At 39.8% G+C, this 22,499-nt stretch overlaps 5 protein-coding genes across 9 annotated transcripts; 1 reads left to right on the top strand and 4 right to left on the bottom strand.

Moving 5' to 3' along the window:
* Window positions 1–6,400: 6,400 nt before the first annotated feature.
* Window positions 6,401–9,333, bottom strand: LOC135159969 (protein maelstrom homolog). Its single transcript, XM_064116056.1, has 6 exons — window positions 9,087–9,333; window positions 7,483–8,451; window positions 7,215–7,370; window positions 6,971–7,067; window positions 6,714–6,767; window positions 6,401–6,634 (listed from the first exon to the last, which is right to left on the bottom strand). Exons 1-6 carry the CDS (start codon window positions 9,222–9,224, stop codon window positions 6,612–6,614), a joined length of 1,437 nt encoding a protein of 478 aa, XP_063972126.1. The 5' UTR covers window positions 9,225–9,333; the 3' UTR covers window positions 6,401–6,611.
* A 382-nt stretch (window positions 9,334–9,715) lies between these two features.
* On the bottom strand, window positions 9,716–12,379 carry LOC135159970 (protein maelstrom homolog). The gene is made up of 5 exons (XM_064116057.1): window positions 12,157–12,379; window positions 10,953–11,921; window positions 10,762–10,893; window positions 10,588–10,678; window positions 9,716–10,519 (listed from the first exon to the last, which is right to left on the bottom strand). The coding sequence occupies exons 1-5, from the start codon at window positions 12,301–12,303 to the stop codon at window positions 10,494–10,496; spliced, it is 1,365 nt and encodes a 454-aa protein (XP_063972127.1). The 5' UTR covers window positions 12,304–12,379; the 3' UTR covers window positions 9,716–10,493.
* A 253-nt stretch (window positions 12,380–12,632) lies between these two features.
* Window positions 12,633–14,913, bottom strand: LOC135161007 (uncharacterized). Of its 4 annotated transcripts, none has more exons than XM_064118237.1 (5): window positions 14,774–14,913; window positions 14,595–14,657; window positions 14,441–14,515; window positions 13,168–14,155; window positions 12,633–13,047 (listed from the first exon to the last, which is right to left on the bottom strand). In XM_064118237.1, the coding sequence occupies exons 2-5, from the start codon at window positions 14,653–14,655 to the stop codon at window positions 12,852–12,854; spliced, it is 1,320 nt and encodes a 439-aa protein (XP_063974307.1). In that variant the 5' UTR covers window positions 14,656–14,657; window positions 14,774–14,913; the 3' UTR covers window positions 12,633–12,851. The 4 variants fall into 4 exon arrangements, with proteins under 4 accessions (XP_063974307.1, XP_063974305.1, XP_063974306.1 ...); XM_064118235.1 differs by having other exon boundaries at window positions 14,441–14,521; window positions 14,774–14,912; XM_064118236.1 differs by lacking the exon at window positions 14,774–14,913 and having other exon boundaries at window positions 14,441–14,521; window positions 14,595–14,751.
* A 155-nt stretch (window positions 14,914–15,068) lies between these two features.
* LOC135161005 (probable ATP-dependent RNA helicase DDX52) lies at window positions 15,069–17,518 on the top strand. The gene is made up of 5 exons (XM_064118231.1): window positions 15,069–15,233; window positions 15,436–15,888; window positions 16,032–16,778; window positions 16,869–17,251; window positions 17,324–17,518. Exons 1-5 carry the CDS (start codon window positions 15,147–15,149, stop codon window positions 17,499–17,501), a joined length of 1,848 nt encoding a protein of 615 aa, XP_063974301.1. The 5' UTR covers window positions 15,069–15,146; the 3' UTR covers window positions 17,502–17,518.
* Window positions 17,494–22,284, bottom strand: LOC135161006 (protein halfway). 2 transcript variants are annotated; one of them, XM_064118233.1, is made up of 8 exons: window positions 22,070–22,284; window positions 21,290–21,397; window positions 20,490–20,766; window positions 19,890–20,374; window positions 18,966–19,148; window positions 18,724–18,882; window positions 18,531–18,647; window positions 17,494–18,447 (listed from the first exon to the last, which is right to left on the bottom strand). In XM_064118233.1, exons 2-8 carry the CDS (start codon window positions 21,347–21,349, stop codon window positions 18,175–18,177), a joined length of 1,554 nt encoding a protein of 517 aa, XP_063974303.1. In that variant the 5' UTR covers window positions 21,350–21,397; window positions 22,070–22,284; the 3' UTR covers window positions 17,494–18,174. The 2 variants fall into 2 exon arrangements, with proteins under 2 accessions (XP_063974303.1, XP_063974302.1); XM_064118232.1 differs by having other exon boundaries at window positions 21,996–22,283.
* Between the last annotated feature and the right edge of the window lie 215 nt (window positions 22,285–22,499).

Below are 22,499 nucleotides of genomic sequence, written 5' to 3'. Positions count from 1 at the left end.
GGGAATATCATCCCTGCTACATTTTTTACTGTTTTATTGTTGTGGATGGAATGTCTACTATTCCGCGAATACGGAGAACTGTTTGGACCAGATATCCGTGAGGATAATTACGTACATTGAGTAACGCTCAATGCAGAGGGCTCCACCAACGCCCAGACCCTCTCCCCCCTCCTCCTCCTCCACCCTCGCGAGCTTAATTTTGGCGAACAACTTACCAATCAGCTATTACGTTCAAGATGAGCCCAAATATATTTTTTTATTTTATTTTATTTTCGGAAATCACCGAAGCTGGCGCCATTAGTTTATAAATTATCCATCAGCATATCTCATTGAGAGAAAAAAATCATGAAGTCGAGGAACTGTGTTGAAAGATCTTTAGAAAAATCTGGTGAGAGAATGGGAATACATTGAATTATCAGAGGTTAACGTTTCGGCGATGAATACCTTGAGTTCATCAGGGTCAGGAAAATAGATAAATAAGATGTCAGAAGTAGAAACGTCTTCATGTCACAGCGTCGCTACCGAGTGATAAATGACACGACACGAATTAACTAATCACCAGCTTCATAGATCAACTGAGAGGAAAGTAATTAACATTTTGAATCTTACACGCCGGTTTTACAATTATTTTTTTATGAACTTGTGGAACGAGCAACGCCTTGACATATTACCTCGCCTGACCATGAATCCAAAGAACATAATCCCGAGTTGTCATCGAGAGTGAAAAATGCCTGGAGACATGAAATTTTGAATTGTTTTTGTCACTACATTTTTAGGTGATTCCACTGTTAGACGTCCGCAGGGGTAACGTGAAGATTCGATTGATTTCCTCGATTATTATCTATCATTTATTTTTATTTTCTATTACTTTGTGTTATATTATTAAAAAGGGGAATATTGTTCACTGGTAGCCAGGATCAGATCTTGAATTGCATGATCAATAAAATCGAAAGTTTTTGCCTAACTTGATTTTTGTAAATGTCTTATAAATCATTAAGAGAAAATATGTCAAATCATCGATTAAATTTTCACGTTAGGACGTTTCCCTGAACATTTTTCTTCCATTTCTTCATAAATAAGAAGCGTCTAGATCTCCGTATCCTCACAGTGAGTGATAAATACCTCAAGACGAATTAACTAATCAGCACCTCCATAGATCATCTATGAGGAAAGTGATTTTATAATCATTTTTTCATGAAGTTATGGAGCGATAGACGCCTTGACACATCACATCGCCCGGCCATCAAGGCAAAGTATGTAATCTCAAGTTGTCATCAGGGTGAAAAATTGTCAGGTGGCATTAAATTTAAAAAAATTTCATGACAGCAACAGGCCGTTTGGTGTAGATGCCATGCTGTGGCTCATACTTTAAATTTTAATTAAATTCCAATGAATATCAGTAAATGTTTTCGGTCATCACTACGATGATTGTTTATTGAAGAGTGATAATCCACAAATATACCCAGTGAAATTTTATTCAGTGAAGCAGAAAAAGGTCAGGAGAAAAACTGGCTTGACTCCTTCCATTTTTGGATAATGCGTGGGATATTAAAGGATACGTTGTCGTGCCTATGAAATAAAAACATCGAAAAACAATTTTGAAATTATTCTGAATAATATTTCGTTGTCATAGGGATGAGATAAAAAAAATTCTACGCGGAGTCTGGACGCCAGACCCTTTGAAATTAATCGCCACTTCGCAGAAGAACTTGAGCTGAAGGGATGGAAAAAAAAGGAGAGGTGATATACTGACGGAGAGAGAAGGCGACCCACCCGTAACTAACGCGAGAAGACATCGCGGTGAGCTCAACGTCTGAAAGGGAACGAATACGTATATAGATAGGTCTCCGCAAAAGTCATCATAATTTCCATCATCTCTAGTGTTACGAAAAAAACATCGTGGGCGATTGGGATAAAACACCCACGCAAAATCATAAAAAATGTCTATCATGCTTGATTTATGAGTCGAACACTGTTATTTTTCAAAGTTCATCGTCATGAAGTCAAGAAGTCGATTGTCTTCCGACATACCCCGGAATAAAATCTTCGGCCGAGTGGCTATAATTTGCATAACAACCCGCATTTGTCGGAGAGAGAAACGAAAAATGATAAAACTCGAATGAATCTGCAATTCCAAGTTCTCGCGACACACAATCCTCACCTCCAGCTGGAATTAAATGAATTTAATCATCAAAATCTGGTCAATAGTCAAAAGTGAGTTATCCCGTTTTACCACTTCGCTGCGCATCTCACGTGAGTTTTCCGACAAAGTAGAATTTTCGAAATTCATCACTGCCATATTCTCAACACGCCTCGACAATTAAAATTCTCTAATTGTCCTTGGGCATGGATAATAACCCTGAGACATACCCCGGCAACAAAATGAAACATCCGGCGTCATATCAGGCTCTACTGTTAAAGGATGACGCATACCCTCGAAAAGAATACGAAATGAGCACAAATACTCGCGGACGAGTCCGTTATTACAATATACCGATGCCTGTGGTCGAACTCAGGTGGTTGTATGCGAGGAGAGGGCGTTATCGTGAGCACGAGCCGGCTCTCTTCATATTACTTTTATTTTTTCATTTCTCACTACTCATAACGTAGTCTCTTATAGGTTTGAACTTTGCAATACGAGAAAAAGAGGGAGGGAAGCATAGTATGTGCGACCGGTCTTCCACCAACTTGTATATCGAATTTTATCGCTCTCACCTTGGGCACAAGCCCTCCCTTTTTTTTCAGTTCTTTTTCATTACCCGGAGAATGAAATATCTGCATGATTAAAAAAAAAGGGAAAGTTAACGTTTGTATTTATTGGCTCTTTCTTTTCAGATGCAGTTTATATTTAAAAGCGAGGAGTGGAGATTTACGGCTGGACTGAAGGGGGTGATGTGGGACAATAGGAGGTTTCCTCGGGGCTTGCCGAGAATTTTATCGCGAGAAAAAATATTTGATGTCGGTGCAATTTTGCGTTTAATTTCAATGTAATGCACGTTGTTCCGCATGTATAAACGTTGCGCGATGAATGAGAGGGGAAAAATTGATTATTGTTCTTATCAACAATGCACATTATATGAAAAATAACCAGCACTTGCATTTGAACCCCGTGACCCTGCGGTCCCCAGTCTGTAGCTTTACCCACTCGGTAACTCACAGAGACATGAGTAATTTCCCGCATTTCAATCACAATGAAAAAGCGCCATTACTCATGTTATTTAATTCATAGTAAATCATTGAAAAGAGGATGTAAGCTAAGTTGATTGAAGATCCATCAATTACACACCAGTTCTTGACAATCAGGTGCTATATTTCACGGCCGCGTACATCAGCATCGAGAGAAAATATGATGGAGCCATTCAGGCTGCTCTTGCTGGCTCAACGTAATCATACCAATCTCGATGCAATCAGCCATTGCGTAACTTCCTGGAGTAGATAATGATTAAAAATAGTTTGAATAAATCATTCTACTCGTCTCAACGACACTGTCCCTGAGTAGAATAACTCGCGATAATTAATTTTTGCGAGGATCGCTAGAGAAAAATCTCATGACTCTGACTTTTTCAATATTTATCGCCTCATTAGAAATATGTGAAATGCTTCCCATGACTCAGAAAAACACTGACCACGTTCACATGAGTGAGTTCAACTGGTTATTCTCATCGTGAATGATTAATTCGTCAATTCGACGCGAAGCAATATCGAATATCCCCGACGAGATTTCCTTCATATCCATTAAATTCCATTTCTCATAAACGTCTCACCTACGTGCACACCGAGTATCTGATGCAGTAACGGTAAGTTGTATACATATGTGTTTTTATCATTCCTCTTGATTCATAATTTTTACTTTTCTTTCATGAGTGGCAATTACACGAGACTGAACCAACTAATAAGCACCTATGTATCAACCCCATGTGCACGAGAAGGAAATACGTGTACAAGATGGAAAATACGTACTCCCGGGCTCACGTGAAAATAAATATGATGAAGGTACGACTGATTTTTATTTTAACCTGAACCTTGAACCTTCTACGTAATTAACATTGCTATATTTTCACGTTTTATTCTCAAATTGTTGGGTGTTAAATAATATGTATTACATACAAATATCGTTATTATAATCATTTCGAGTCAGGCAAGGGCATGTGAAAATACTACAAGGGCTTCATTAAACATAATTGAAGATACTAGACTTCTCGTTGGACTTCTACATGCGAATAGAGCCTTTGGGAATACGAAAGTGTCAAGATAAAGAAAAAATTGGCCCTAATCCCTCAACTTCCGGAGCGCTCAGTGTTTTGAGAAAATCCGGTTGCAGTTGATTTTTACACCGATGGACAAATAAGGTAAGATCCAGGTGAGAGCATCATTGCGGCATATAGCATTGAAAATAAAGGATGCAGAGATTAAGGCGGAGCCAGTACTCAGAATTTAAACTTTCTCTGGTGTGAGGGGGCGCAAGAGGAACCGGTGAATTTCGGTGAAACCAATCCACGTGCCTCAAGTGATCTCAACTTCTCTCTCATCCGTAAAATTTTTAAGGCAATCACTTCTTCAAACGTGGGCGAATGCCGTACTTGCACTTCCTACGCAGAACCATGTTCTCTTTTATGATTTCCATTTTCATTCTCTCAATACTTCATTCTCACTTTTACTGTTTATTTTATTTTATTTCATAGAAAAATTTATGACCAGGGTGAGGGATGGTGGAATAATGGTTTCGTTGAGGTTTGCGAAGAATGCTAAATGTATTGCTCTGCATAAATAAATATTGAGGAGTGAGTGTGCGAAAAATATCTAGTAATGTTTCATTTATTGATGATGAAATGAAAAATTACTGGTTTACAGTTTTGAACTACTGTGCATTGGGGGTCTTATAAGAGGTAACGGAAGTGACTGCAGAAGATGGCTTTTTCACAATATTTTTCGCCAATTTTTCAGTACTAATTGTAATGCTCACTTTCTCTAGGGTTTTTGCCAAAAATCTGAAAAATAATGGATGAGCAATAAAGCTGAGATTCTCATTAACATCGGATGGAAATTTCAGGCATTTATATTGGTCATTTACTTTTGCAACCGGGCATGAAATGGCGCCGACGCTCCAACATGGTGCACATAAATCATCTCTAATGGAATCCACAGAAGGTATATTGGGGGAAGGTATGTATTTACACGTGCAGTTAAGCTGGCCTCTGATTCAATTAATTATATTAAATATCGAATGGTTTTCTACCCCATCGATCTTCGCAAGGCCTGATAAAGTGTTTTACATTTTAGAATTGGACGTTTACGGCGGCCATTTTGCGCCCCTCAGTGCAGCCATTGTTGGTTCTCTATTGCGAATTCTGTTCACAGAAATATTTTTATTTTTCGGTTCTTGGAGTCGAAAAAATAGAAATTCGTCGTATAAATTTGTTATTTTACACAACAAATATTGATGGTTAAATTCAGTGGAGCATAGGAGTCAGAGGTTTTTACGGCGTTCCAGTGGAAGGAAGCTGATCTTTATAATAATCTCTAGAATATCTCGAAAGGAGAAGCGTCTTTGGCCTTGACTTCCACAGTCAGGTTTTGCCCGTGAGATGTGAGATATTTTTCCCTCTTATTTATTTTTTTATCCCCCACCTCTCTCTCTCTCTCTCTTTCTCTCCCTCACCCTTTCATTCCCCCTCCTCTTTTTCACTATTTTCTTCCTCCTGTAGTTGAGGATCGTTTGTAACAGGGGAATGAAACAGACTGAGAGGGAAAATTGGGGTGGTAATTTAGCGCTCGGACGGCCTCTAAGGACGTCGAGTTTTTTTTAAGGAAGACGACTTAGTATAATGCTGAGTGCTCTCTCACACTGGTGACGTAAGCCATCTCGTCCTGTCGGTTTACCCTCGGCTTGTGGCTAGATACACCAGTCCTTTTTAGCTCGAGCTTCCTTTAGTGTCAAGGTTATTAATTACAGTGATTACAGGCGCATTGCAATCACCGTGGCATTTGCATATTTGTCGTATATTTTTTCCGAGGGGATGGGCTTGCACGTTTTATCACTTCGCTATTTCCGTAAATAGAAATTGACGTAATGATGTTGAAGGAATAATAGAATTTTTTTTTATTGGCTAATAGTTTTGTATCTTTTCAAATTATTTAATGGTTCTCGTCTAGATGAAGGAGAACTATTAGGAGAAGTGTTAATATGTTTACATTACTGAAAATTCCCTTATTTATGAGTGAATTCAGGATTTAGTTTGTCATGAAAAAATTCTCCAGGAAAGAAATTGAATTTTTAAATGTAGCTCATAAATTTCAAACCTATTTTATCGACTGTAGAAAAAGTTCCTGCAGGGAATGTTATCATGAGTAGAATTTATATTTTTATCTGATGGTATAACGTGAGAATTTATGGGAAACGTTTTGTTCTTATAAAGATAAATGGTTTTATTGTTTTCTTGTTGCGGTAACAAGTTGGACACAATACTTCGTTGTTGATTTCTAATGTGTAATTAAATATAAATCGGACACTTTTTTCACTCAAGACATCATCTGTAAAAATCATTAAACGAAAAATTTCTGGAAATCGTCAAATCCACAACAAATTATGGTCAATAGCTTCGAAAGTCCTACTAAGAAGGGATTCCGCCGCGACCTGCACCAGAAAATATTTTTATCAAATAATTTTAATCATTCTAATTAAGTCAGCTACAGGGGCAAATTAATTTTCTTACCCGCACCCTTCGCTTGTTTACCAGCACCTTTGCCTGATCTATGCCCTGGAGCCCCTGGAAGTCGAAGGTGAATTCAATAAAATAAACAATTAGAGGTTTTTTCTGATCAAGATTGGAACATTAATTGTTCCTTCGTTTGGAACATTCACCGTAAACTTTTCACGTCTCTGTCTACTCAGAAAACAATTTCACGTCTATGTATATTCTTTTCGTACTGTAAATCTTCATAGTACATAAAAATTGAAGAGGTGACTTACCCATTAACGGGAAGTTGACGTTATCCAGAGCTGGCACCTTATCAACTTTTCCTTCAACAATGAGGTTCAATGATTTTGGTGCTCTGAGCGGTTTTAACTGCAATTAAAATAATTCATGCTATCATACACCTCTCCACTGATCATGGGCTCTTTGTTATTTAATGACAATATTGAATGTGATTTCTCATTCATCGATTTTTAGAAATTGATCCTGAAGGAAATAAAAAAAAAATAACTCGCTCACATATTTTTCGCAATTCTCTTTAACTGGCGGTGTTGCTTTCTGCTGAGTCAAACCATGATCAATAATCACAAGAGGATTTAGGAGAGACTCTTTCCGTCTTCTCGCCTCCTCTTGGGCTGTACGTCCAGCCTTTTTCAGTCTGTACTCCTCAGTGACCTGAATAATAATAGTTAAATAACAAAATTTGAAAAATTTCAAGAAGAAGAATTGTAAATTTCCCAGCAGTAGGAAGAGCACCCTACCACCAATTACAAACTTAAGCTCTTACGCCTGTCATGCTTTTGACTGTCCCTGGAATGTGTTTCTTGTGAATGTTGAGACATGCTACTTTTGACGCCAGTGCGTCCAGGTCATCCGTCATAAAAACTGCTGGGCAGTGAACATTCGGAATCCTTTTAACACCGAAGAAAGAGCAGCAATAGTCACAAATGGTAAAACCCCATTGGCGAACAATGGCCAGAGAACAGTGGATGCAAGTTCCCTCAATCATGTGATGATATTCGCACTCAATATTTGGGGTGTAGGCGAACGCCTCCTTCTTTAGCTCGTATTCTGCCAACAGTGTCGCATCGCAACTGCGAACCATTTTTGGGTTGCAAAGGAACATGAGCCTCCCGAAAAGGCACTCGAGGGAGTACAGGGAAAAAGTGTCGTCAGGAAGTCCTGCAGCTCTCGTTATTCGATCCAAGAAGCTAGTGACAACAGGTGCATGCTTCTCTGTCGTATAAATGGGGGGAATCTTCCCTGTCTGTTCCTCCATAGGTTTAAAAAACTCTCTAAATTTCTCATAGATCTTCAAATAATCGCCTTCCCCCCTGGCGTAGTCCGTCGGGATCTTGTGGGTGCTCTCCCCGTGCTCCATCGTCTCCCTTGCGTATCCAATCTCAACCGTCACGTTGATGATCAGGTGGAGGAAGGACTTGACTCCCTCAGCAAGAGAGAATTCAATCAGTCCCAGTTCAGCGGGAATGTAATCTACCGACGAGTCAGGTTTATCCTTTGAATAGAAATAATTCACATGGATGAGGTAGACGGTGAGATCGGGGATGTTGCCGCACTCGTTGGCTAATCTAATGGTCTCAGCGATGTCCGATTTCATGTTCTCCTCCCTCTCCTCGCGTCGCCGGAGTCTATCCTGGACCAGGGTAATAGGCTCTCCCCAAGAAGTGAGCTTCGCTCCGCGCTTATCCTTCTTGGCCAGGTCATTGTAACGCTGCCTTTCGGACACCGATAAATTCTAGAGGTAGAGAAATAGAAGAGAATAGAATTTTTTTTTATGCTACTATGATAGTTATACATCGCCACATGCTCTGTACATATAATGTTGGTATATAATTTTGTTGGTAAAGGTTTTTCCATGGAGTTGAATGAATATGAATTTAATAATAAGACAATTTAGATTGGATTTGTCTGATTAAACGTCTTTTAAAATTCTCAATTCTCAGAGTTGATTTAGAATTTCACTTATGCTCATATTCCAACGTTTTATCAGTTTTGGAATCTGTAATCTGCTCTCAAAGAGTCTCCTGTCCTTGCTGTCTATCAAAATAAAAATAAAAACAAATAAAAATTCCACAGTCTCCCATAATATTTCTCCTTGATATTCTTCAATCATGAAAATACTTGGACATAAAAATGCTGATTCCTCCCTTATTTCGTGCACCTAACACCACAAACTCTCCACGTTTTTAACGCTGGTGGATTTTTAAGACATTCCCTGACGATTTAAAATGAGGAATGCAATTAAAACATCAAACTCGACGATGTCTCAAGGGCACCACCAGAGAAAGAAAATTCTACGACGTAAACACGTGCGACCAGTGCCCCTTTGTTCCGAATCGTGTTTACAAAAACACAGAACGGTATTGTTACCTTCCAACGTCTCGAGCACTCCGGATCACTCTGTACGTCCCGCAGGCCTTCGGGGAAGGATCTTCCACGATTTTCCTCAGCTTTTTTGAAGTCAACCATGAAATACCAGAAGCCGTTCTTTTGCTGCTTCCTCGGCATTTTTGTTGGTCAAGCCGGCGCTTGATTGCCGCGGGAAATGTTGGAGATGAAGAATACCAAAACAATGTTAAGCCAACGTCGCGTTTGGACGAACTGGCCATTCCGAGAACGCGATGACGCGGTCCCGACGAATGAGAGGGGAACCAAGGGACAGTGGAGGGGAGACACCACCGAACACAGGGTGTAATAGGCGCAGATCATCTTTGAACAGAGGTGGTTAGATAAATTGACGAATCTAGCAGACCTGGATACACCAGACAGAAATTATAACAGAGATTGCTGACGCTTATGGAGTAGTTTCAATCGGTAAATTTAGCAGCGGTGGCGCATGAACTACGAGGGTGAGCGTGCCCGTTGGTAAGACCACGGTGTATCTGGCGATTTGTCTAGGGCTCCCAGGAATATAAGATTGTCTTATTATCGTACCGTATCGTGAGAATTTGCTGAAATTCCTCAATGATGAATGAAACAGTTGCAAAAAAGTCAACATCTTTTCTTGTGAAAACCATTGTATTTAAATAGCACCATATGAATCGATATTACAAAGTTGTGATTACCTACATTGTAACATATTTACATTAATAATCAGTCGTATCTTTGACTTTATGGATCAATAATTTTCTTTATTTCAAATAAACATTCTTCTCGTATATTTGATAATCTATTATTTCTCCTCCCGAACCTCTTGGACTCATGATTCATCAAGAACTTTATGAAAATAAAAACCCTGTTGCTTATTTTTCAGTCTTTGGGGTCCTCGAAGTCATATATCTCATTATAAAACTCCTACTCTCACTATCCGTCGCGATCTATCCATCAAACGCATCAACAAATTTGAGGATCTCATCGTCGATGTAATAAACGCAAAAGACAAAAAAATTCTAAACGTTTCCACGAAAATAACAAAACAAAAACAACACGTCGAGTAATAATAGGTCCAATCAGTCTCGTGGAAGTGAACTGAGAATTAAATAACTAATTAATTGGCCAGAAATACTACCTGCTGGAACTTCTGAGGACACGACAAGTTCTAGAAAATATTTCAGAAACTTTAAAGAAACAAAAAAATTAACTCAAAACAATGAAAAACTCTCTGAACGTTTCCTCCAAAATGATAAAATAAAAAGTGTATCCATTAATCACGAGAAATAAAAATAAAACTTATATAATTTCAAGTTATGAATGAAGTTCTGCAGAATTCCAGCCTGGAGAAGCCCATGTATGGGTAAAAAACGATGGGAAGAACGTCAGGAACTATCGCAAATGAAACTAATCGTAAGTAATTCCCCCACGACCTGAAACAAGGCATTTCTCCATTGAATAGGTCAATTTTCGTCGATTTATTTTATTAATTGTGCCCTACCTCTTCCCATCGTTGGCTGGGTCTGCTTAACCGCCTGGGAAGATGCTTCACCATGTCCCATCATGTTCTTTGGTGGCCTCAGGGGTCTGAACTGTAATTGATCACATTTCACATGAAATTGTTCCTGGAAATTAATAACAGAGAGAATTCCATAGTTCAATTAATTCTCCTTACAAATTTCAAGCCTTTGTTCACAGGTTGGCTGTAATCAATGATCTCCAGAGGGACGAGACTGGCCTCCTTCCTTCTCTGTGCCTCCTCCTCTGCTGTTCGCCCAGCTTTCTCGTACCTGTACGCCTCACTCACCTGCAAACGTTACGTTAATTTTATTAAACTAAACTAAATTTTCTTTAATCGATTGTTACCCCTGTCATTGACTTGAGATTGCTGGGTTTGAACTCGCTTGACACCTTCATGGATGCCATGCCAGCTGCCAGCAAGTTGGCATCTCCATCATTAGAGGAAGGACGAGCAGGACAATGAACGTTGGGGAGCATCTCCACTCCAAACCAATTGCAGCAGTAATCACAAATGAGGAAAGCCCACTGGCGAATGATGGAGGACGAACAGTGGTTGGATGTCCCTTCAATTTTCCGATGATAGTCGCACTCAAGATCTGGATAGTAGGCAAACGAATCCTTGTCGAATTCAGATTCTGCCAAAAGAATTGGGTTACAGAGACGATACACCGTAGGGTTGCACGAGAACATCAGTTTCCCAAAGAGACACTCCAGAGAGTACAGAGAAAAGATATCTTGTGGAACATCTCCTCCAATAGTTATTCTGTCCAGAAAGCAACTGACAATTGTCACGAACTTTTGACGAGTGTAAATTGGCGGCAGTTTCCCTGTTCTGCCCTCCGTGACCTTCAGAAATTCTCGAAATTGGTGGTAGATCTTCTTGAAATCACCCTCGCCCGTTTCATAATTCTCTTGAATCTTATGAGTATTATCAGCGTGTTCAATGGCGAGTCTAGCAAAGCCAAGTTCAACTTTGACTTTTATTATCTGGTGATAAATCCTCTTGATACCATCAACAATTGAAAATTCACAAATTGCGAATTCTATGGGAGTATAGTCGACTGTGGTATCAGGTCGTTCCCTGCAGTAAGCGTAATTAACGTGGATCAAGTAAAACACAAGGTCAGGAATGTTGTTGCAGGCTTGGGCTAGGTGAATGGTCTCGTCGATGTCTGCCTTCATGGCAGCCTCGAACTGCTGTTGCTTCTTCAGCCTCTCCTGGACACTAGAAACTGTCTCACCCCAAGTTGTCAGCTTTGGTTGGCCTTTATCTGCCATTGTGTTGTATCGATTCTTCTCCCCCTCTGATAATTCCTACAGGTGGTTTACAATTTTTTAGGCATGTTGGCATTTTTTTAACGAGAAATGTTCGTGTCTCCAAGTAATGTAATTTCAAAAAAGCATTTACTCTTTGTCTTTAAAAGTTTGGGTTAGAGATACAGAAGATTGTGGAGAATTCATGTTATGTCTTGGTCTAGTCAGAACAAAGAAAGTGTTTAAAAAGGCGTCACGTGACAAAGGGGTAATCCTTTGTTCTTTCTCTACTCACATTCCATGCTTTGGAACATTGTGGATCAACCTGGATATCCCTGAAACCTCCAGGAAATACTCGTCCTTGTTGTTCATGGGTCTTCTTGAAGTCCTGCATGAAGTACCAAAAACCATTTCTACCCTTTTGTGCCTTCTTGGGGGGCATTTTTACTTTTTCTTGAAGAAAATCAATCGCGAATCACCAGACAAACGTCTCTCGATAACGAACTCTAATGAACTAACGTAACGAGATGACGAGAGACGTGAGTGTGAGTTGATGTGGGGGACAAAATTGGGGGGAGCCCAGGGCCGAATGGGTGGAAGAAAATGGCGATCGATACAGAAATTTTTCAAAATTCTTCTTCACTGTCCTGTTTGGATTTTTTTAATTTAGTTCAGTGGACGCATTATATAGTACACTCTTGTTTATTAGTGGCAGACATTAGAAAAATTGTAAAGAAACGGATTGAAAATGAACTGATCTACTCAGAAATAGTTGTATTTTCGTAATTTTATTATTCATAAAAATTTAATTCACACATTCATCAGAATTATTTCCAACATCAACACCACTTCATACAAAATGTCTCTAAATTTTGTCTATTCCATACAAAAATATAAAAGCCTATTCCAACTCTTGTTAAACATCTTAGTACATGAAAGCTTTCTTAAGATAATCTTTAGATGCAAACACTTCTTAAAAATAATGTCTTTTTACTCGATATCATCACTGTACAGGTCCTCCAGTTCATCAAAGACCTTTCTTGATATCGACCTCCTCAGGCTTTTTTTCCCAGAAGGAGTATTCACCGCGTGCATTTCCTTGAGCCTTCCAGCCTCCGGTGTCTCTAGATAACTCATACTTGCCTTCATCGCAAGATATTCCCTCAACGCTCGTTCACTTTTGCACCTGGAACGAGAAATAATAAATCAAGCCAAGAGCGAAACCAGGCGAGTATTTGTGAACCAAAAAAATGTTCACAAATTTTTTTTGCCAAAACCGTTCATCATCGAGATAATTCCCCAATACCTGCGCAACATGAACTGATCATGCACTGGAGTCTTCTTTCCTGGAGTCACAACTTTCATAGTTTTTCCGGTAGACTTTACGTTGAGCTTCTCCTCGAGCCTCGAAAAGCTGTCATTGGGGTCATTGAGTCGTTCGGCAATCCTCGCCGACCGCCTGCGCATCACAGGTGATTCTTTAGACTTTCTCCTGGATCTGTTATTGGAAATGTTTTCCTTATCTAAGACTCCGTTGTGAGCTTCCAAAATCCCGTTCGACTTCTCACTCTTTTCTATATTTTTCGTAAAATAATCATACATGTGCTCCATGACCTGGAGTACGCGATTCTGTGAGGTCCTGATCTCCTCGACGGTCGCTTCCATCTTCTCCACACGCCTCAGCGTCTCCTGGAGCATTTCTGCACTGAGTTGGAGGGACTTTGACTCAGTCAGGGGCTGAGTGGCGGCCACAACAGACGGTGGAATATTCTCTTTGTTCTCCAGTGACTTTTCCAGGATCTTCGGGGAGCTTGAGTCCGTGGAGGTTGTGCTAAGGTCCTCAGGGGGAGGTTTTGAGGGCTTCTGAGCTTTTTTTGATGATTGAGAACGAATTATCACTGTCGGTCGCTGGAGTTTTATTGTTTCCGGGCGATTATCCTTCGAATCACCTTCATCGATGATGAGAGAAGCCTCCAGGATTGTTTTCTCGTGGACCGTCTTCTCTATGTGCTGCTTCATGATGGAGTTCGGGGGAAGGAGAAAACTTTTCCGAGGCTTTATTGATGTTTTTGAAGGCTGAGGGGGGAAGAGGGACTGACGAGGCTTTGCAGACGGCAGGAGGGTCGTGCGGGAGGGGTTTTTGGCGGGGAGGGTTGAGACTCGGGTCGAAAGTCGCGTCCCTGATTTTTGGGGACAAATCGAGGGCCTAGAAGCACGTGGCGAGGGAGAACGGTCGTAGAGCTTGCGACGAACACCTTTCCCCGGGATTAAGAACGTGGGACGAGTGACACGATCTGTGGAGGATTACAAATTATTGAGGAACTTCCATTTACACTACAAAATTTGTGTCCTTAAAAGTAAAAATGTCTGGAAAATGGGTGGCTAAATAAAAATATCAAAAAAACCTGTTTGTAGTCCATGGAATTCTCTACAAAAAGTCCTTTTTGACATTTTTTTAAAATCCATTCTCCACTTCCATCACTGAGCATTTCGGTAAAAAAATTCCAAAATACATTTTTTGATGTTCCGAAGTTATCTATGAAAAATTTATCTTTGGATTTCCCTTTAAAGCCACTCACCGTTAGAACGGGAACAGGACTTCGAGACAGATTCCAGCAGGTCTTTTATCTTCATAGGCTCTAATTTCTTCCGCTCTGACCCTGCAAAACATCAAAACACAATGAAATGTCTAAATGGGGAGCTTATGCTCATTTGAATGCGCGATTTATTTACCTGATTTTTTCCCAACACTTTTTGGGAGCCCCAGGAGTTCACTGATCTTCACCGGTTGCATTTCTGACACAACAGAAAGGTTATTCCATAAATCAAACCACGTTCCCTTGTGAAAAATAATGCTATCTATTTTTCAATTATTTTTCTGATTATATTCACTCATTATTTCAAACACTTACTCGCTGCACTCGCTGTGACGAGCTTCCCTGGAGTTTTATAAAACAATTACCAGTTATTACTTAACCAATCCCGCCAATTTGAATTGATAAACAATGCTCAGATGTTCGTTAAATACCGCCATTGAAAATAGGACATAGGAGTGAAAGTCACTAAATAATTTTCGTAGTTTCTAGTAAGTTTTCTAGTTACCTGGCAGCTACCCGAACTACTTGTACGCTTGTGGCAAAGGGGATAGAGTAATCTAGAGGGGCACGCCAATGTTAGTTCTGACTCCGGCGGTGATGGGCACCACCGTCGATTTGGGTCTACACATGTGAGTTCCATGAGTGAAATAGTTGTTTTTGTCGTGGAAAATTCATAGGTTAGTTGATCATGGATGCCTTTGATTTGTTTAAACAATTGTCGGCAGGTGCTAAATTCGATAAGAAAAAGTTTAAGAAGGATACTCAGTGCTTCCAGGTAAGTGCGATAGTCTTTTTAAAGATTTAGAATTCATGTTAGGTGTCAAGGACATGTGGTTTGGTTATTGATGATCAGAAGACGATTTATTTTGGGGAGAATATGACTATTTGATATCGCAACAGGAATGTGATAACACTCATAATGAGTTGTCCACGTTTTCTAAAACAAATTCGTTGATTTCCTCCATTTTATCTTCTAGTTTGGGAACAAATTAGAAAAGAATGTACCCATCACGAGCATTAAAACCGAACCACTGGACGATATTTCCTCATCAAGAAAACGAAAAGCAATAGAGGAAGATTCTGAAGATGATTTCACTCCTGTCGACACATCCAATGATCCCTCATCCTCAAAAGGCCAAACTTTGACCCTTCTAAATGGACTTTCCACGACCACAGATGGTCTTAAGACTTCCAAAAAGAAAAATGTGACCCCAGAGGAGAGGGAGTCCCAGCAACACCAGGAGAAAATCAACCAGTTCAGGAACTCTAACAAAATCTCCGTCGTTGGACGGCGAGTTCCTGACCCCATAGTATCATTCGAAGACCTAGCTCGCCATGGAGTTCGAGCTGATTTGGTCGAGAATTTGGGGCAATGCGGATACAAGGAGCCCACCCCCATTCAGATGCAAGCCATGCCGATTCTCTTGGAGGTGAGTGAATTTATTTCATCAACTGATCAATTAATTAACTAATTTTCTGCTTGGATTATAACCTAAAACAATTTCTACAAAAAATGTTTTCTCAACCCACTTCTAATGAAATAATTCCCCAATAACTAACCCCATTCTTGCAGAACCGTCAAGTGCTCGCCTGTGCTCCAACCGGATCTGGAAAGACAGCAGCATTTCTCCTGCCCATAATCCACCACTTGGAAGGCCCACGAAAGCTGGGATTTCGCGCGATAATCCTCAGCCCAACCAGGGAACTAGCAAAACAAACGTATCGAGAATGCATGAGGCTGTCAGAGGGACGTGGCTTTCGCGTCCACATCATCAGTAAAATCAAACAGGCCCTGGATAAATATGGCCCCAAGAGTTCCCAGAAATTCGACATTCTCATAACAACGCCAAAGAGATTGATCTACCTGTTGAATCAAGATCCACCTGCCATCAATCTCTCAAACGTGGAGTTCCTGATTATCGATGAGGCTGACAAGCTGTTCGAGGAAGGCACAAGGGGCTTCAGGGACCAGCTGGAGCAGATATCGAATGCCTGCACCAATGAGAGACTCAAGAGAGCCATGTTCAGTGCGACAAACACACCAGTTGTCACCAAGTGGTGCAGGCACAATCTCAAGGGTCTGATAAATGTTACCATTGGCCATAGGAATGCAGCAACTGATCTTGTTGAGCAGGAGCTGACGTTCGTGGGTAGCGAGAGGGGAAAATTGGTGGCGTTTAGGAATATCATCTCCGGGGGCCTCTCTCCACCTGTTCTGGTGTTCGTACAGAGCAAGGAGAGGGCGCAGGAGCTGTTCAACGAGCTGATTTACGATGGGATCAATGTGGATGTCATTCATGCTGACAGGACGCAGACACAGGTAATTATTTAAAATTTCAAAATATATTTATAAAGAATCTAGGAATCGTCTTGATAGCGGGGTAAATTCACTTTTCGTTTTTTGCTCTAGAGGGACAATGTCGTGAGGTGCTTCAGGGAGGGAAGGATATGGGTGCTCATCTGCACGGAGCTCATGAGTCGAGGTATCGATTTCAAGGGTGTCAATCTCGTCATCAATTACGATTTCCCACCGTCGGCAATATCATACATTCACAGGATTGGGAGGACGGGACGAGCTGGACATAGGGGAAAAGCCATAACATTCTTCACTGAGAGTGATACTGCTAATTTGAGGAGCATCGCAGCTATCATGAGGGACTCTGGGTGTCAAGTCCCGGAGTACATGTTAGCTATGAAGAAGCATAGCAAGAGGGACAGGAAGAAGATGGAGAGGGAAGCACCCAAGCGCGATTCCATATCCACTATTCCTAAATTTAGGAGAAGGAATAATAGGTAATTGGCTTTTTCAGTTGGTCATTCACTTGAAATTAATTTAGGATCTCTAACTCTTGTTTTTTTTTCTAGTGAGAAAAATGCAAAACCACCCGCGAAACAACATCCGAAGAGTTCGAGTAAAGTGAATAAATCTGAGAACAAGAAACAAGTGCCTAAAGTAAACAAGAAATTATCTAAAAATATTCATAAATCGAATAATGCGAAAGGTGTAAAGAAACCTGGAGTCAAAACACGTAAGCCCCAATAAAATAAAATTTTATTTTACTTTTTTATTGAAAATGCATTTTACAAATACAAAAACAAATTTGAGTTTAACGTCTCTTGAATATCTAGATCAGACACCAATATCGACTAGAGTACTTTTATTTACATGCATTATTTTTTAATATCCAAAGTCATGGGTTCAATCTAATTATCAATTAGATTATTATGCAGTCAATATCATCGAGAGTTCATCAAATAAAAAATCTGATTAGGTAGTTGAGGGAAAATATATAGCATGTATTTTTTCGTTTGTCCTCGGTATAAAAAATATCTATTGGATTTCAATATCGTTTCGGTAGTAAAAATCCTGTCAAAAATATACTCTAAATACGAAAGTGATAAAATGAACTTTTTAGTCTTTTTTCGAGTCTGGAATACTTGAAATTGAGATTTCAATGGAGAATACTGCCGATTCTTGACATAAAATACCTCAATCGAGTGAAATTTCCACTTCGTCACGTAAGACACGAGTGGATTACTCCCCTCGTCCCTCACGGCGACTTCCAATTCCATTCGCTCCCTCTGATCTCTTCGTTCCTGCCTTTCGTTTGATCCTTGTGATCATTTTTTCACCCATAAGGCGAGGGAGGTACCGAGAGGGGGGGGGGGGGGAATCCTTGAGGTATCTTATTCAGGGGCTCGACATTATATTAAACCTAAGTCTCGCACAGCCAATCGCAAGGTAATTTCGGCATCTTGTTGGCCGGCCAAGGTAGATACCCAGCAGTTTTGAAGATCCAGTAGTCATAGGATACCTTTGCCACGAGACTTATCAACAAAAAGACTTCAGTCGCAATTATATAGTAAATGTAATCAGTCCAATCCCCGGGATAGACGCACATTTTTGACGGATCCAGCTCGATCACTCGTTCCTTGATTTTTTCACAGAGGACTTCGTCGGCATCGAGAATCCTGCTTTGCAGCCATCCCTTGAGAAATTCATTTGTGAGTTAGAGTCATGATTTTGGAATTTATGGCACAGTTTGTGGCATAAATTCACTGGTGAATTTACCTTTAAATGTTTTGCAGTATTGCAATCACAATGCAATGCATTCCCACCAAGTTTCACGCCTTTGGAGATTGCATAATTCTTATCAGGCCCGTTCAGAGATAAAATGTACGTCGGTAGCTGGAAAACAAAGTATTCTCAATGCTTGCAAGTCAAAATAAAATTCCCCTCCATAATTAACTAATTTGATACTCACAGATTTGATTTTATTGTATCGTAGACTCAAGCATGCGTAATTATCCAGGAACTTTGAGCCCTCGAGTTTGTTGATCGACGATATATTATTATAATCAGCGGAAAACTCCCTGAGATCCTCGTACCAGTGATTTGTGCTCAAGTAATCGAGAACTGTGATCTTTGAGGGAATAAGTCAAATTAGAGGGAGAAATTCGAGAGTCTCTCTTCGGATAATTAGATCCCTTATGAGTTATCACTTACGTTATTGTAGGAAACATTGAGTGATATCGTGTTGCGTGGAAGCCGATCTGGCAATTCGGTCAACTGCATACCAATGCAGTCTACGTTGACAGCTAATGTCGGTGATATTCCATGAATCATGTCCATACGACGAAAACTACACTGGCACTGCCAGTTGTCGCCTTTCGGGCACTCGGCTTGCAGCTGAATTCAATCGTGAAGGGAGATATATTAATATGAAATGAAATATCAGGGTATATTACAACGTAAACTGACAGAAAAAAAATTTAGATATATCCATTTGCTGCGGAGAAGTATGCAATATATTGATGTAATGACCATTGAACGACAGTTTCCTGGAAATTAAATCATTCGATGTTTATGACACTTGACGAGAAGACCGTAATACACGGCCTTGAGCGTAAAAAGGCCCTATTCCGTCGAGTTCTAGCTATCAATAGTGCGATAATCTTGATAAAATTCCGTACGCTCTCACTCCAAAATAATTCCCATCCCTCGAAAAGCCGTGTTTGTAGTGAGATAAGGAGAAGAATTGAGTGTTGGACTCAAATGAAAGAGTTGAACAGAAATAGGAGAATGTTTGGAAAACTAGAATCAACGAGACTGGTGTGTCAATACACCTTCGCTTTATAAACAGCCAGAATTTCAAGTAAATATTGGTTTTTCATCCCTTTTGAAAAGAAGTATGTAAACATTTTTGATTACCATCTTTTACAGCGTAGCTTAACGTATATTTTCCAAGAAAAATTGCCCATAGATTATATAGGTTTATTTTTAAAAAAGTAAATTAATGGAACTGAATTGAAAATAAACAAAAAAGTAAAAGAGGGTAGGGTGCTATGGTCAATTTAGTGGCGTGTAAAAAATTCCATCGACATGGAATTGATGAAATTTCGTTATAGAAAAGCACCAAGTGATACACACCTGACTCAAATACCTGACTTGCTGGAGTGGCACTTGCTCAGTGGAATTGAACCAGTGCCATGTTTTACTAGCCGAGCACAGTGTCTCGTTCTCCCTATTAAAATGAATCTGTTTCTCCCCAGTTTTGTTGATAGACTGATAAACGTCGTGACACATGAGGGTATTAGTACTCGATATGTCAATCCAAAATTCACGTCCGTGCATGGTGTTCAATGCTGGCAGGTGTGTGACATTGTTGTAGGATAAATCAAGACTAGTCAGTTGCGCTAATCTTGTGAATGAATTATTCTCAATCTCAAGCAATCCGTTATTGGACAAGTTCAAGCACTGGGTTGGGGTCATCATCAGAAATTGACCCTTTATTCGATTAATCCGGCCATCGGTTATTGCCAGGGTCTTGAGTCTTCTCCACTTCACCTCTGAGACGTTGAAGACGTCTAGTGTTGCATTCCTTATGTGAATGTACGAAACGTTTGATGGAAAATCTGGAGAATATCAGGATCAAATTAATTTCTGCACAATCAGTGTCTGAATAACTTTGGAGGAATGACTTTGAAGAAATTTTTAGACAGAAAAATAAGCTCCACTGAGGCAATTTACTTGCACAGGCGAGACCAAGCTCGAAGCTCTTGGCACTCAAGTTGCAGCAGTAGACAGCATTCTCGTCGTTGCTCGTGTGAGACAGAATGGGAATCCGCTTGCAGGGACAGTCGTCGGGTTTGACAACCTCGGGGCACTCCATCTGGGACTGGTAGAAACATCGCTCTGGGGGTGGCAAGGCTCTCCCTGTGCTTCCACCAGAAAGGGACTGGTCCTCCTCGGTCCTTGCTGATGCCATCCCCGCGTACAGGCAGATTATGAGGCTCATCCACTGCATCTTAATTCCCCCAAATATCATGAGCAACAAAATTATTTTAAAAATCCTCATAAGATCTTTGATAAGAATTTTCTGGAGGAAAAAAATTACTGACATCCAACAAAATAATTGACTTGTAAAATTTCAGCCGCAAGAAGATGAAAAAATCTTTGAGGATAGTTTCAAAATTTATTTTATGTTTAATTATTCATTCTATTCTGATCATCAGCTCGCTTCATTGGATCTCTATAGAATGAAGAATTTTGTTCACCCATTTCCGGATCTCTTCAACTATTTTTCACTGGGAATTCAACGGTTACAATTTCCCCGTCTTTCTTATGAAAAAAAAATTCTCGTTTATGAAATAAAATTGAAATTCTCCACTGGAAGAATAACAAAAGAAGATATTAAAGCATCATTAGGAGCAAACGGAGCACCAGATAAGGCGTTATCACACCGCCTAATCGCCCTGACACTCCCAATGAGTAAATGCCCGTTAATCCCGAAATAACTCATTCCCCAGGCTTGAAAAAATTCCAATTACCTTTATTTCTGATTCTTTTTTCCTTTTAAAGCCAACGACCCGTTTCCATTTTCCCTCCATGTACCTCCGTTGATTCAACTACTCCAAAAATTCACGAAAACTCCATAACTAGAATTCACATAAACAAAAAAAATTCACTGAACTTTATCTCTGGGTAATCGACTTAACGTCACGATGAGGAAGGTCACCACCGGTTTAATTGCGCCTTGGGCACTTACACACAGCCAATAACAATGACCACGCGTGTTTTATTTACAATGGAAATAAGTATTCGTAGAAAACCGCAAATTAAATACATTTTCTGCATGAGTTCAGTGGTTTTACTTTTCCATTACTTATCTATTTTTAAATCAAATTGGAAAATTATGAAATTATCAGACAGAAAATGATTTATTTTGCAGTAACAATCCGTTTCACATTAAAAAATTGTCAGGACAATTAAGTTTAAAAATTTATTCTTTAAGAAGTCGATTCACTTGGATGTTTCATTAAATTAATTTATTTCTACATGCAATAAAATTATGTTTTATAAAATGGTGGAAAAACTAAAAATTTTGAATTCAATTAAATTTTTTCACTGGAATATTATTGCGCTGGACAGAACTACAATGTTATGTATCAAGATATTCAATTTATTCTTCACAATAAAATAAAAATTTCTAAAGAGAAGTTTTTATTTAAAAAAAACAAGTAGAGTGATACAAACCGATTAAATAATTAAACATGATGATAATGGGTCAACTGGAGTCGACCGGGGTCAGCTAAATTAATCAAAAGTACCCTTTCAATTTATCACAACGGAATAATGCGATTTCACTCCGAAAGACTGAACAAATCCCGCACAAAATGTCCAATTCATCTGCTGATGTTGCAAAATTAATTCAGGCAAATTGAGGAAAAAAACTAGGGAATAATGGCGATATGCTAATGCTATTGATCACGATCGAGCTGCGATCCGAGACTGGATCCGCTTGGCTTTTACTTCACTTCCCCCGGTGCGTATATAACAGCGTGGCTCTTAACGCTGCAGGGGTCCGGGGGACGGAGGTTGTGAAACGCTGGGACGGTGGGGATAGCCCACAACAGTGGGATGAAGAAAAAAAAATTCAACGCTATGATGGGGCACAACGGATCTAAAATTAAATCGAGACATGTTGAAATGAAGATTCATATTTTTCGATTGATTAGATGATAATCGATGGAGATGACG

Source organism: Diachasmimorpha longicaudata, chromosome 3 (genome assembly GCF_034640455.1).
Source record: "Diachasmimorpha longicaudata isolate KC_UGA_2023 chromosome 3, iyDiaLong2, whole genome shotgun sequence".
NCBI lineage: Eukaryota > Metazoa > Arthropoda > Insecta > Hymenoptera > Braconidae > Diachasmimorpha > Diachasmimorpha longicaudata.
Note: the sequence above shows the minus strand (reverse complement) of the source record. Positions and strands in the feature narration are given on the sequence as shown.